This window comes from Blennius ocellaris (assembly GCF_963422515.1).
Source record: "Blennius ocellaris genome assembly, chromosome: 17".
Taxonomy (NCBI): domain Eukaryota; kingdom Metazoa; phylum Chordata; class Actinopteri; order Blenniiformes; family Blenniidae; genus Blennius; species Blennius ocellaris.
In genome coordinates, this window is record NC_137666.1 from 11,704,865 (window position 1) to 11,720,190 (window position 15,326).

The 15,326-nt window shown below is 40.6% G+C and overlaps 2 protein-coding genes across 2 annotated transcripts; both read left to right on the forward strand.

Annotated features, from left to right (window-relative positions):
- The first annotated feature begins 1,723 nt into the window (after positions 1-1,723).
- Positions 1,724-9,034, forward strand: hadhab (hydroxyacyl-CoA dehydrogenase trifunctional multienzyme complex subunit alpha b). Its single transcript, XM_080513275.1, has 20 exons — positions 1,724-1,851; positions 2,560-2,601; positions 2,697-2,767; positions 2,847-2,980; positions 3,213-3,351; positions 3,438-3,557; positions 3,946-4,048; positions 4,190-4,312; positions 4,404-4,522; positions 4,926-4,982; positions 5,073-5,182; positions 5,271-5,405; positions 5,565-5,736; positions 5,896-5,982; positions 6,511-6,651; positions 6,856-6,924; positions 7,301-7,496; positions 7,595-7,709; positions 7,817-7,962; positions 8,178-9,034. Exons 1-20 carry the CDS (start codon positions 1,785-1,787, stop codon positions 8,321-8,323), a joined length of 2,292 nt encoding a protein of 763 aa, XP_080369401.1. The 5' UTR covers positions 1,724-1,784; the 3' UTR covers positions 8,324-9,034.
- A 445-nt stretch (positions 9,035-9,479) lies between these two features.
- Positions 9,480-14,381, forward strand: LOC308142061 (kinesin-like protein KIF3B; the record flags this gene model as incomplete). Its single annotated transcript, XM_080512360.1, has 8 exons — positions 9,480-10,847; positions 10,935-11,036; positions 11,229-11,351; positions 11,623-11,741; positions 12,289-12,405; positions 12,992-13,112; positions 13,835-14,013; positions 14,231-14,381. The coding sequence occupies 8 exons, from the start codon at positions 9,480-9,482 to the stop codon at positions 14,379-14,381; spliced, it is 2,280 nt and encodes a 759-aa protein (XP_080368486.1).
- Between the last annotated feature and the right edge of the window lie 945 nt (positions 14,382-15,326).

Below are 15,326 nucleotides of genomic sequence, written 5' to 3' on the forward strand. Positions count from 1 at the left end.
CGAACAGTCTTATGTCAAAGGTCAGGATTTTAAGTGATGCACGTCAAAAGATATTTTTGAAACATAACAAAACTGTACATCAGTGTAGTAGTTCACCTGTTATACATAAAATATGTAAAGAAAAAAAAAACAATAAAAAAAAACGATTATTGTAACTGTAATACTCCCATGTGAAACTGTTTTTTTTAAGAATCACAAACATAAACCTGCAGTGATTGCCTTATTTTAGCATTTTCCTGTCAGGGACTTTAGTAGTGGTTCCCAGAGCATATTATGGAATATAGTAGTCATATATATTATAGAAAACAATAGAATAGAACAGTTCTTTGTTGTCATTCTGAAAGCAGGGTGAAGAGCAGTGGTTTGCCCGATTGACTCAGTGAGAAGGCTGTGGGTTCCAACACCACCTGGGGTTGGTATTATTACCCTTCAGTGTGACTTGTTATTAACTTTTATAACTATATCTTGTCAGGACAACACTATGCTAGTGTTATTTTGAACACTTTATTTTAACACAAACACCAGTGTAAAGTTAATGTGACACCCAGTAGCATTGAATTTGAACAATAACGGCTGGTAAGTCATCCTCTCTAACAGAAAGTCATAGCAACATATTTCCAAACGTTCTGGAGGTTTTGATGTGTGTTTTGTGTCCATGCTCCCAGCAGTGCGGGACTAGTCACTTGGAGAAAAGAAAAAACAAAAGGCATAGCAACTTACTGTATTTTCGAATGTTGCACATATTTTGATGTGCTTATTCTTATTCTTGTGCCTGGCCTCGTGGCAAAGTACAAAGATTACTATCCTCAGGAGTTGTTGAATTTTATTATAAATTTTTCTTCCGTCCCCCCCCCCCCCCCCCCCCCCCCCCCCCCCCCCCCCCATGAAACTAGTCCCTCACCGTTGGGAGCACAGACACAAAAAGTACATTAAAAAAAACTGCAAAATTGAGGCTGTTAGATGAAAATGAATATTGTGTTCAATGGAAATGTGTCTTCTTAGTTTGCTATTCATCAGTTTTAAATAAGAATAAGAATACATAAATAAATAAGAATATAAATTCTGACCATTGCTCAAGAGTAAGAGAAGAGATGGGTTTACATTATTTTGAAGTAAATGATAACATACCTTGGTCCTCGGGGAATGTCTTGAAACATTGCTGTATTGTTTTTTGTTATCTCTGTTAAATTTGGTACGGGAATCATAAAAGGGCATAATCTTACCAGTATTATCTAAAAGATGCATCACTGACCAAGTGGAATGGGGACTAAAATTGTGTTTGAAGATCATTTTCCAGTATTGTGATATTGTGATAAAGGTAGATCATTTGGTGGGGAGCTCATGTTTGTATCCACTTTTGAGTAAACTGTTTTCTGCCTCCGCCCTGTGGAAACATGTTGCCATTGCATTAATTCAAATCAGACCTATCTATATTTGCGGTATACGCTCAATTAAAGAAAAATAGAACACAGTATGTTCAAGTTTTCTGAATAATATAATTAGAATAATAAATTACTTAATTATCAAATTCAAAACAAATGAATTATTGTTCATTTAATGCCTGTAACTTGTCAGGAATAAAAGAGGCGTTTCGTAGTCATTAAACATCCAATCAGCTCAGAGTTCTTTTCTGACGTCCAATCATATGTGAGCTTTTATATACCAGCCAATCGGCTTCTCGTAAAGCGCCCTTTTTTCAGGAAGTGGCAGCACTTGGATTGAAAGTATTGACAGCGAGGAAACTAGCTTCATTCCTCCACCGCTCACTGACCTCCCCTTCCAAGATGGCTGGTATTCGAGCCCTTGGTGTTCTTTCCAGACTGTCAGCAAGGAGATACGCTCTCCTCACCGGTAAGTTTAGCGACGTGTGATTTGGAATTTATATTGAAAATGAAGACGCGTGGATGGTAATGCTAAAATATGAGGCTAACTGCAGCGCAGAGGTAATAAGCGGTTTGATTAGCTTGTTAGCTCGGTGGGTTGTGCACTTTGCGATACGGTCATTTCGTTTTTTTTCAATAATACGTACAAATGGAAGTGTGAAAGCGTGAGAAGATGTCAATACCAAGTGCAACCTGTCAACTTTTTTTTTTGTCTTCGCGAGCAAACTCCTGACGCTACTTGTGCTAGGCTAGCAGTGTTGCTGTGGAGTCGCTGCCGTCCAGGGGGCTGTCTTTTCAAACTACGAAAAGTTTTGAATTACATTGTTACCGACGTTGTGTAACTGTTCAGTCTTTCGGTTCAGGCAACGGAAAGCAAGTTTTGATATATGTTGCCATTCATTCGCCATTGTGATTGCCACTGTTGGTGTGTCACTGGAAGGCGGAGAATGTAGGTGAAAGGTCGTTTTCCACTGAGTTGCACAGCTCGTCTAAGTCTGTCTGAGGTCAACAGTCTATGGGAACGTCGCATACGCATTTTAATACGTTGATTGTGCTACTCCAGTCATAAAGTGTAGATTTTCCTTAGAATTCTAATAAACTGAATTGACTAGGTAGTAGGATGGATGACTTGCAAGACTTTAACAAGCTAAATTTCATAATATCCCTCATTCTACAGGTAGCACTTTTCGCACCTTCTCAGCAGCACCTGCCATGTTGGGTAAATGCATAAATCATTCTCAATCTGGAATATTTTCACAAGTAGTTTATACCGTTCCCAGACACAATCACACTCTCTTCTCTTTCTATTTTTAGCCCGAACCCATGTGAGCTATGAAATCAAGGGCGATGTAGCTGTTGTACGAATCAATGACCCAAACTCAAAGGTGAGAGCCCAGCAAATCGTATTTTCTGATGAATTGTCTGAATGGGACCTGAATCTAATTGCAGCCCCCCCCCATCTAGGTTAACACACTATCGGTTCAAATGCAAAAAGAGATGTCAGAGGTGATGAATGAAGTCTGGGAAAACAATGCTGTTCAGAGTGCTGTCCTCATCTCTTCAAAGCCGGGATGCTTCATTGCAGGAGCTGATATTAAGTAAGAAAGACCTCACACAATCATGATTTATTTAAATGAGGCAAAAACAATAACATTCTCAAGGATTATAAGCACAAGTGTGTCGGTGATCCATTTGTCTTAAATCGAACCATTTTGGAAATTGTAATGCAAGCCGTATATTATGTTTTCTCAGTCATTCAATTTTTGAATGTCAAAATTGCGATCTTGTATCTTGGATCTTGTGGGATTCCTCTATTGTTCTCTGCTACAGTATGATCCAGGCATGTAAATCTGCAGAAGAGGTCAGTGCACTTTCTCAAGGAGGCCAGAAGATGTTCGAGCTGATTGAAAAATCTCCCAAGCCTATTGTTGCTGCCATCAATGGATCCTGCTTGGGAGGAGGCCTAGAGGTAAACCAATGTATATTTTACTAAGGAAATGCACATTCGATTTGGATTAATGCTAACGTGTAATTGGCTTCTTTTTTTTTTTTCAGTTTGCCATTGCGTGTCAGTACAGAATTGCAACAAAGAGCAAGAAGACAGTTCTTGGTACTCCTGAGGTAATGCTTGGTCTTTTACCTGGAGCTGGTGGTACTCAGAGACTCCCTAAAATGGTATGTACTGGAAATAAAATCTGTTTGATTAACTTTTGATTAACAACAGAATAATGCGTGTGTGTGTGTAGTTAAATTAATGTGTAGGAATGAAGAGAACAGCATGTGAAAGAATCCCAATTATAATGGTGGCTGGACAAGATCAGAAATGGCAGCAGTGCAATGCTAAATAATCTGGTTAATGCTCATAATTGGTTTAAAATGTTTACGTGTTCCTCTGAGACCCTGTCAGTCATCAGTATCTGCCCCACCCACTATGTCTAGTTTATGCTGTACCATGGTTCAAGATGACTTTTTAACCTCCATCAAAGCATTAAAAAGGTTTAATGCTTTATACAATATGCTTTTAACTGCACTAATTAATTGGTTCATGTACTTCCATTGGCAGGTTGGTCTACCCAGTGCCTTTGACATGATGTTGACAGGAAGAAATATCCGAGCAGATAAAGCCAAAAAGATGGGGCTTGTCCACCAACTCGTAGATCCTCTTGGTAAGATGTTGTATTAAGTCATATTAAGACAACAGATCTTCAGATAGGTCATGACATGAGCTGTAATTGGTGCACTTTGATTATCTGTACTTTACTGCATATCAGAATTAACATAATTGGGGGGGTGGGATTGTTTTGTAGGACCTGGGCTGAAGAGTCCAGAGGAGAGAACAATCGAATACCTCGAGGAAATTGCTGTTGAATGTGCCAGAGGGATCGCCAGTAAGAAGATTCCCCTTCACAAGGAGAAAGGCATGATGCAGAGTAAGTTGGAATATTTCAGCACTTCTGTTTCATCACAGTTGTTTGGCACTTCTATTTATTGTATGTCACAATAATGGTCTCCATTCCACAGAAATTCAAGACTATATTATGAGCTTTGAGCTGGTGCGGAATCAAATATACAAAACTGTCCATGGTAAAGTCATGAAGCAGAGCAAGGGACTTTACCCAGCACCCCTGAAAATTATTGAAGTAAGTTAAAAATTTCTTCTTGGCATTTAAGTGTTTGGGCAGGATTCAAATATTCAAATATCCCACACCAAACTCAGGTTTGCAGGTTGCTTGAGCCAACTAAAGCAGATTACACTCATGGCAAGTAGCCAGTTCATCACGTAGCAAAGGCAGTCGCACTTGCAGTCACATTCAAACCTACAGTAAATTTATCAAATCATCAGTTTCAATCAAAATGCGTGCATATATAGTAGGGCGATCAAGTATATTGCACACAGAAAGACCCCTGATTTCAGCTGTTGACATTCTTGCTGTGACGCAAAACTGCTACCCACTTTGTTTCTATGCAGCCTTCTATATTTAAATTATGTCAAACTTGTGTTGAAGGAGGAATAATTTTCTTCCTATGGTTTTGTCTTCTCAGTGTGTTAAAACCGGGGTTGAGCAGGGGCCTGTTGCTGGGTACTTAGCAGAGTCTCAGGTAAGGGGTATTAACTAATGTCATTACCACATTTAGATATGTACGTAGATGAACAAACTTGTTGTGATCCTCGACTTTTGTGTTTCTCAGAATTTCGGCCAATTGGCCAGAACCCCAGAGTCTGGAGCCCTCATTGGTCTTTACCACGGTCAAGTGGCATGCAAGAAAAACCGCTTTGGAACTCCTCAGCGAGATGTAAAGTAAGCATGAAGGATGTTCAGGAGAGTCTGTCTTTCTAAATCCTTCATTTCTATCGGTAGTTAGATGGTTTTTGGTTTTGCTCACCAGGACTCTTGCCATCTTGGGAGCAGGTCTAATGGGAGCCGGTATTGCACAAGTGTCTGTGGACAAAGGCATGAACACCATCTTGAAGGACACCACAGTGCCAGGACTAGGCAGGGGACATCAGCAGGTTTTCAAAGGGTGGGTTGATTGTTGAGTCTGAAGGCATTCAGTTAAAGTTCTTGCTGTACATGTGTTTTTATGGATTAACTTTGTCAAATTAAAAAGCCTGGTAAAATGATATTTTTCATTTTGAAGCTATGTTGGAGGGTCATCATTTTTTTTGTGTATTTCCTGAAGACTCAATGACAAGACGAAGAAGAAGAGTATTACATCCTTTGAGAGGGACTCCATTATGTCCAACCTGACCGCTCAGCTGGATTACAGTGGCTTTGAGAAGGCAGACATGGTTATTGAAGCCGTGTTTGAAGATATTAACATTAAACATGCCGTCCTGAAGGAGGTGGAAGCTGTAAGTTTTTTGTTTTTTTTTTATGTGAATTGCCATCGTCTTTTTTTTTTGCAAATATCAGGCCCTGTTATCTATTGTAGCACAAACCTCAGAACATTATTGCCGTGATTTGGTTATTTTAAAACGTAAAGCAGCTTTCTTACTCACATTTGTCTGCAGGTGGTGTCCCCTCACTGCATTTTTGCCAGCAACACATCTGCTCTGCCCATCAAGGACATTGCTGCTGCCAGCAAGAGACCTGATAAGGTTTGTACTCAGGAAATGAGCAGTGCAAGAATCTGTGCACACGTGCATGCATAGAAAGCATTGACTACAATTAAAAAATATATATATATATATATATTTTTTAACATTAAGTGTGCAACACATATAATATGAAATGTTGTGTCTATGCTGTAACTTCACACACACTTGCACATTGATAATAAAAGGCCAGAATTGTAACGGTGACAAATCTAACTGCAATTGGAAGTAGAGTTCAATTTGTTTCTTCAAACTCCTGTTTAAAATCAGCCTAAAAAGTGTCAACAGATCTTTTATTGCACAATTCTATAATCTATATTTTGCAGTTTTCAGATCTATAATGTGCTAAATACATATGTTCAGCTTTATATTTACGTTGCTTGAGGTTTCTTTTGAGGCTTGATATGAGGTCTTCACACGAGTCGCTTTAACATGGAAATCCCACAGTTCATATTTAAGACACCAAGTGTGATTGCATCCTGAATATGCTGGTTCATGTCTTTATTAAATGAAAGGATCCTGTGTCTTTAGGTGGTTGGGATGCACTACTTCTCTCCAGTGGACAAGATGCAGCTTCTTGAGATTATAACAACCGATCAAACATCAAAGGACACTACAGCCTCCGCTGTGGCCGTTGGTCTGAAGCAAGGCAAAGTCATCATCGTTGTTGGGGTGACTATTTAGTTAATTTCTTTATCTATGCTCCAATCCATCAATTCTTTGCAAAATATGTAACAAAAAAGCAAATATGTGACACTGACATTGTTTCAGTTGTTTGACTTGAATGTGATTCACTTAATGTGAACCAACAACATTCCGCTGAACGAGATGTGTTATTTAAAAAAATAAAAACATGCTGTGTATATTTATTTGCAGGATGGACCTGGTTTCTACACTACAAGGTGTCTGGCTCCCATGTTGGCTGAAGCAGTCAGAGTTCTTCAGGTTGGTCACGTTAAAATCCAGCAATGACTTTTCTGCAAATCACTTTCAATACTGTTGTTCTGAAAGAGTGTAAAGGCTGGTACAGATTGATTTTTATCAAGGGGACAACCACTACAATATACGTATTACACAAAAACAACAGACTTTTACCTCTTTGGGAACCTATCATTTTGTTGCAGTACTGCATTGTTTGATCATTTCCTGCTGTGTTTTTATTGGTCGTTTATTTTCAGGCTGTCTGGTTGCATGGCCGTGATTATGATCATTGATTAATGCCAAATCTCCATCAAAAGTCCCTGGATTCCCAGCAATGGCAGGTTGCCATAATGTTTTGGCGGATACATGTATTTGTTCATTAATTAACGCCCTCTTGCAGGAAGGAGTTGACCCCAAGAAGCTGGATTCTCTCACCACCAGCTTTGGCTTCCCCGTGGGCGCAGCCACACTGGCTGATGAAGTCGGCATTGACGTGGCGGCTCATGTGGCCGAAGACCTCGGCAAAGCTTTCGGCTCCCGCTTTGGTGGTGGAAATGTGGAAGTCCTGAAGACCATGGTGGACTCGGGATTCAAGGGTATACTTTCAATCATTTCACACAATTTAATTTGATCAAGTCCCTGAGTTTAGATTAATTCAAATGTAATTAATTTGTAATGTTTTGTCGTTGCCTAGGTCGCAAGTCAGGCAAGGGTTGCTACATCTACCAGCCCGGAACTAAAATCAAGGAGGTCAACCCAGAAATTGGAGACATTCTGGAGAAATACAAGATGACCCCAAACCCTGCTGTGTATGTTTGCAAACAGCACAAGAATTTGAGTCCCATCCGTTCATATTAGAAGTCTCAAAGTTTAAATGATAACTCAATTCTCGCTTTGAAATCTGTTGTTTTTACAGTTCAGCAGACTCTGATGTGCAGTACAGGCTGGTTTCTCGATTTGTGAACGAAGCCGTGCTGTGTTTGCAAGAGGGCATTTTGAACAACCCGTTGGAGGGAGACATCGGAGCGGTGTTTGGGCTGGGATTCCCACCCTGTCTTGGAGGTCAGATTCAAATCTACATCTTTCATAAAGGACTTGTTCTTTCACTTTGCCACTGCTGTTAATGGGTTGTCAAAGACTTTTACAATGGAATGTTGGGGAAGTTCACCTGTATAACTATTTTACGAACAGCTGGATATTTCCCCATGTTTTTTTTTTTTGGCAGAAAAGGTCCTACCTTGAGCTATTCCATTCTAACAATCTCTACCTGCTTCCAGGACCTTTCCGTTTTGTGGACACCTTCGGTGCTGACAAACTTGTGGCGAAGATGAGACAATATGAGGCGGTCTATGGGAATCAGTTCACACCATGCCAACTCCTACTGGATCACGCTGCAGATTCCAGCAAGAAATTTCACAAGTGACCGGCTCGCCGTGTGTGCCAGTAGATCATAATAATGAAACTCCAGTTTGCCACTGGAATGTGCCTAACATCATTTATAGGGGCAAACCTGCTGAATGAAACACCTCACAGACAGCTTATTGGGTACACCCAGCCTAAAATGATTATCATACAGGTTATATGATGACACCAGCCATCACAAGAGATTATCAGTCTTTGCTGACATTATTTCAGAGAGGTTTTGATTCAACTTTATGATTATTAAATGGTATGCAGTGCGTATTTTTTTCCATTGCATACCAAATACCTATCAAGCCACCTATCAGAAGGGTGCACACAAGCCTTTCAAATAATCATAAAGTTCAATCTGCAGGAATGTACAACTTTTCAAATAAACTTGGGACAATGCAAGCAAGATGCTTTTCATTTCAGGCTGGGGTAATTAATACATTGCAAATGGCATCTAATAAGTTGAAGGAACTCTCTTTTTCTAAAGAAACAATACTTGGTGTGTAGATCAAGAGACATGGAGGTTAATTATTGACACAATGCCTGAGTGAGATCAGTGTAGACAACATGTCCCTACTGGTGATTGGATTGTTAATTATTGATGAATGTCTACCTATGATTCAGCCAGTGTCCTCGGTATTTTTTTTTTTTTTTGTACATTAAAGCCTCTGGCCTGAATCCAAACGATGTAAATGTGAAAGCTAAAATAAAACTTTGGTATTGAATGAAAGCAGACGTGTGTTGAAATGCTTGGTGGAGTGTAATTAATCCCAGTAACAGAATTGGTCACCGGGGACGATGTACTCCAATCTTATTCGTCGTGCGGGTCACATGTCTGATTTCCATTGTCCGCAGAGCAGGGTGTGTGCAGCGGGGAGGCTGTGTGGGCTGGGTCAGGTTGGCTGGATGGTGGCGCGTATGTGTGTGTTTTTCTTTCCACACAGCATCTTTTCAATCTCCTGTGACTTCGCCTCCTTCCACGAGATGCTCCCGATGCGGGAGACGCTGCGCTCACCGGGATGACGACAGCGGCTCGAGGAGGCGCGTCCCACCCATTTCTGCTGCTGACGCTCGAGAGCGACTGTGGACACCGCCCGAGATGATGGGCTTTAAGCGTGGCGAGTGTTTTGATTGTGCTGTGTTTTTGAAGGCGATCTTTTAAACGCGAAATGTCTAAGGGCAGACCGTGCGAGGCGGTGAGGGTGGTGGTCCGCTGCCGGCCGTTCACCAGCAGAGAGGAGACACCCGAGTGTCAAAACATTCTGGAGATTGATGACAAGCTGGGGCAGATCACCATCAGGAACCCGAAGGCACCACCTGATGAGCCCATGAAAGTCTTCACGTTCGACTCCGTGTACGGCTGGGACTCGAAACAAAGCGATATTTACGACGATGCCGTGAGACCCCTGGTCGAGTCCGTGCTCCAGGGCTTCAACGGGACGATATTCGCCTATGGACAAACGGGGACGGGTAAAACATACACCATGCAAGGGGGTTCAGGTGAGAGGAGAGGGGTGATACCAAACTCTTTTCATCATATTTTCACACAAATATCCAGAACTCAGAATCAAAAGTACCTGGTTAGATCCTCATACCTGGAGATCTACCAGGAGGAAATCAGGGATCTTCTGTGCAAGGACAACAACAGGAAACTGGAACTTAAAGAAAGTCCAGACTTTGGGGTTTACGTCAAAGACCTGTCTTCTGTGGTGACGAAGAACGCCACTGAGATTGAACATGTGATGAACATAGGCAACCAGTCCAGATCTGTGGGGTTCACCAACATGAACGAGAGGAGCTCCAGGTCTCATGCCATTTTTGTCATCACTGTCGAATGCAGCGAAGTGGGGCCAGATGGCGAGGACCACATCCGTGTTGGGAAGCTGAACATGGTTGACCTGGCTGGCAGTGAGCGTCAGAGCAAGACAGGTGCTAAAGGGAAGCGTCTGAAGGAAGCTGCCAAAATCAACCTGTCCCTGTCAGCGCTGGGAAATGTCATTTCAGCTCTGGTGAATGGAAAAAGCACCCACGTACCCTACAGAGACTCCAAGCTGACCCGCCTGCTTCAGGACTCCCTCGGCGGCAACGCCAAGACTGTCATGATCGCAACGGTGGGGCCTTCTCACAAGAACTTTGAGGAATCCTTGGCCACCCTGAGGTATGCCAGCAGGACCAAGAAGATAAAGAACAAACCTCGGATTAATGAAGACCCCAAAGATGCCCTGCTGAGGGAGTTCCAGGAGGAGATTGCACGCTTGAAAGCTCAGCTCGAGGAGCGCTTGATGCTTGCAAAAGAGAGGAGGAAGAAGAGGAATAGCAAGAGGCTGAGTAAATGTATGGCTGGTATGGAAGAGGAGCTCCTCAGAGAGAAGGATGCAGATGTATGGAAGACAAATGGAGAAGAGCCTGATGTGAAACTTCGCATGAGAGACAGCGGTGGCATCCCAAAGTTAAAGCACCTGAATGAAAACAGAAAAAGTTTGGAGGATATGCAGTGGGATCAAGATGCTTTGGAGAAAATCATTGAAAAATATAAGGTACATTGTCACCATGGTGTCTGATAAATGAGACAGTGTGGAACAAAAGAAATTTGCATGAATGATTTATTATGTCGTCGTTCACAGGCTATGGAGAGCAAACTGTTAGTTGGGGGGAAGACCATAATCGATCACACTAATGAACAACAAAAAATGCTGGAGCTGAAGAGACAAGAAATTGCAGAACAAGTAATTAACAAACAACATTCAAGCAATATTTAACAGTACAGTACTTGTAATGTAATTCTGCTTTTGTGTAATGTTTATTAAAATGTAGTAATGTTTTTGAGCGGCCTGAACTCTCACACTAAGACTTTCTTGCAAAGTCTTCATAATTAACAGTGGAATTTTTGATTTCAACCAAGTTGTTCTGATCTGCAGATAAGAAGAGAGCGAGAGATCCAGCAACAAATGATGCTACAAGAGGAGGAAACCTTAGAAATGAAAGAGACTTTCTCCTCCCTGCAGCAGGAGGTCGAACATAAGACAAAGAAGCTGAAGAGGGTGAGGGATGACTCATCCGTGCTATTTCACAAAAGCAATTACACATTATTTGATCATTTAATCTCATTTGCAGTGAAGAATCCGTCATAGTCGAGAGATGTGAGGAGAAGCCACATCAGTGGTGTACTCAGACGTCTCTGGACAGAATTTGGATTTTTTGTAGTGTTTTAAGAAGCTACTTTTCAGATTCTGTTGATGTTTCTGCCTCCTAAAGTAAAGTTGAACTGGTGTAACTTTAATAAACTATCTTTTCCACTTCCTATCTGTGTAGTTTTATGCCAAACTGCAGCTGCTGAAGGGAGAGATGAAAGACATCATCGATGAACACGTGACAACCAGACAGGAGCTTGAGCAGACACAGAATGAACTTACCAGAGAGCTCAAGTACAAGTAAGTCAAACAGGGAGATTACATCCGGATTTTTATTTTAAGTATTCGGTTTCACTTATGTTAAAATGCAATCACCTGGCTTTCATTCACACCCACACTGAATGTTTTCCTGCTGTTCCCTGCATAGAACTTCAAAAAAGCTCTCAAAACTCAATATTTCACTGGTGTGACAATACCACTCAGAGATTGAACGTAGCTCTTGCATATACTGCAAAATGTGTTTTACAGCAACAATTTTCTGTTTTATGAGGTGTTCAGATTGTCAAAAATCAGATTTGCACATCAGAGAAAATCTCAATAACAAAATTTATAGAATCTTAAGCAGACCTCTGAGCTTTGAAAGTGCCCATCGTTTCTTATTTGGGGTGTGTTCACTGGACTGGGCGTGGCTGCCAGGCGGTGGCTTCACTATATTGTTCCAGAGAAGGGATGCACAGCCTTCCTTTGAGGCAATCTGAGGCTGTTTGGGAGCCACTGACTCCACAAACAGAAATATTCCAGGATTATTCATTACATCAATGTTGTTGTCTTTTGTTGCACATTGCAGGTATCTCTTGATAGAGAATTTCATACCCCCCGAAGAGAAGAACAAGATCATGAACAGACTCCAGTTTGACGGTGACGAGGATCAGTGGAGACTCCAGCCTGTCCTTCCATCAGAGAGGTCAGCCAATGGATTTAATATTGAGTTACTTCACCCTCTTTTCTCAGAAACAAACCACACAGAATCACACACTGTAGATCATATGAGCAGCAGACTGCATGAAATGATTCACCAACGCAAAAAAAATACCTGTTTCCTAACCATCGGTTACCTGAATAGAGGATAATGCCATCTGTAGGGCTAGAAATAAAGGGTGTAAGTAGTGGGTTTTCATATGTAATCATCATACACCTGCAGAGTCACATATGAGCTAGCACTTAGCATTCTTGGAAATAGGAGTAGGAAGCAGATATACAAATATAATGTCACTTATAGCAGTCATGTTGAAGGAAAACTAAGAGGAGGGCATACTTGAATTGAATGAATTGAGTCTATATTGTAGCTCTTGTAAGCCACTATCATTTTAATTTCGTCACATTTGACCGGCATTACACCTCCACCGGACTCAAGCTGGATACACTTTATGAATTACTCCCTGAATATGTGAAGTTGTCATCTATTAGGCCTCCAGAAGTTTGTATTTCAACCAGTGCTGCTAGTAGAAGAATTATTTAACTGAATATGTATTTTTTTTTCTTTCTTCTAGTGCACCCACTCAGGGCAAGAGAAGGCCTCTCTCAGCTGTGGGATACAAGAGACCAATCAGCCAGCATGCGCAGACGGCTGTTGCCACAGCGACGTGTACCGGGGCTTCATTTAGATACCAGGTCAGTGGTTGACTTTCACAAGGCCACTTGGCAGAAGCCGCAGACAAAAATGAATTGAAGTGGTGGGGAAATTTGTCCAATGTCCATCAACGCTGTCAATCTTTTTCACGAAAGGATGCCAGGCCCCTTGTCGCCATAGAAACGATTCACAAATTTGACCACCATGTGTCAGTAAATAGTCAGTGTAAAGTTACAGTACAGATTCTGTGCGTTGCTTCAAATAAAAATCACAACTCAAATATGACACACAAAGCCACATGCGCTATTACACAAGGTATTAGTGTCAGTAATCTAGCAATATTTTCAATAATCACACTATTAATACTTTAGCATTGTTTATGAAACAATTCTGAAGATTGATTACTATGTCATTTATTAAATTGTGCTGCTACCATCGAAATCATAATGGCCTGATAATGTTCATGTTCATAGAATTCAAATATATCTGATATAAATATCTGATATATGTTGTATGACTTATATTGTCTTCTGTTATGAGAGTTAGCTCTCCTTTCATTATATTTTTCTTTGCAATTTACACACACCACCCAAGCCTTTTTATTAGTAGACTAAATTAATTAAACTGACATGATGTTTTTAACTCTTAATTATGCAAGTGACCATATTTGGTCACTTAATTAGTGTAATTAAAAGCAAAATTAATATTTTATCATGTTTTTATACTGTAATGACCATGATTTCACTGTCATCTCTTCATACAGGCGGAGAACATTATGCTTTTGGAGTTGGATATGTCTCCGCCAACTATGTTTACCTTGAACCTTAATGGCTCTCACCTGGAGAGGGCCTTTTCTCCCCGAATGCTGTGCGATCTCCTGGCTACTGTTCCCATTAGGGAGAGGACCGCTGGATCTTCACGGGTCAGGAAATCCCAGTCCTGGTAAGAGAAGCAGGAACAAAGCTCATTTTTGACATATTTTTGGAAGTATCACCTTCTTCTGGCATAAACATTTCCTTTGAAAATTATAAGCATGTGACATGTCGCTGCAATGCTGTATGAACAAATGTGCCTGCACACACATACAAGCAATAATCTATCAGATAAATAAATCTGTGATATGCAGCTGTAAAACTTTTTTTTTGCTGATGTTATGCAGGTATCAAGCACCACAAGCTGCATCCCTCACCTCATCTGCATCATCCACCACTCTGCCATCAGGACCTCAGAGCCTCTGTTCCTCTCAGAGACAAAGACCATCCTCAGCTGCCTATCTTCCACCGGGAGATCCCATTCAGCCAAGCCCTTGATTTGTCTTAATGCACCTCTGCTGTATGGCTGCTGGCTGTAGTTCAAAGTGGCTCTAGTGACTCCTGTTTAGTTAAGAGCTGTGGGTCGGAGTTGGGCGGGGAAGTGTACGTCTTGTTATTTAATAGATTTTATTTTTGTTTCAAAAAAGCAATCACTTTGAAGTGTATTTACCTGACTTACACAAAACTTAAAGTAGAGTTAATAATTGAATGTACACTGAAAGAGATAAATGCAGCATGTAAATATATATTTTGTCAGATTTTAATGAACTTGTCAAGTCTGAAGTTAACGCCATTATTCTGACACAGCTTTAAAAAAAAGAAAAAGAAAATCAAATTCATTAAAAAAATTCAAAAGATTTAGGTATTTTACACGCTGCCTTTATAATTTCATTCAGTGCTTCTAAGGTAATTACACTGATTTTTCATTTTGATTTAAGGATATTTGATTTGTTGCTCCTTGCACTGTTGTACCTAAAAAGCACAGACAACACTTTCAGGTTTCAATAATATGATTAATAATATTAGTATATTTGTGTATTAGAGTCACATTAAGAAGGGAATTAATGTAGTGGAATTGTTTGCATTAATAATTTTCCAGTTTGAGTTCAAGCATTTAAAAAAAATACTTGTATTGCTTAAACCAGTTGTTTTTAACCTTTTTCTCTGAGCCGCCTCCAGATTGCTTGTTTAAAAAAACAACAACAAAAAAACAGGTCGACTCCTCACCTATCCCTTACTGCCAAAGCATTACAGCAAAGCCAAATGCCGTTTCACAAACTCACTCTCACCAACATACAAAATCAGATTCTACAAAGGTTTTTTTTTATTGTTTCCTTTGAAATTTGCACATTTCATTTTTGAAAGACCTCGATCTGCCAACTGTGATCAACCGCACCCATCCAAAGAAGTCACAAACTCTAGGTTGCTACCCAACTGACCTAA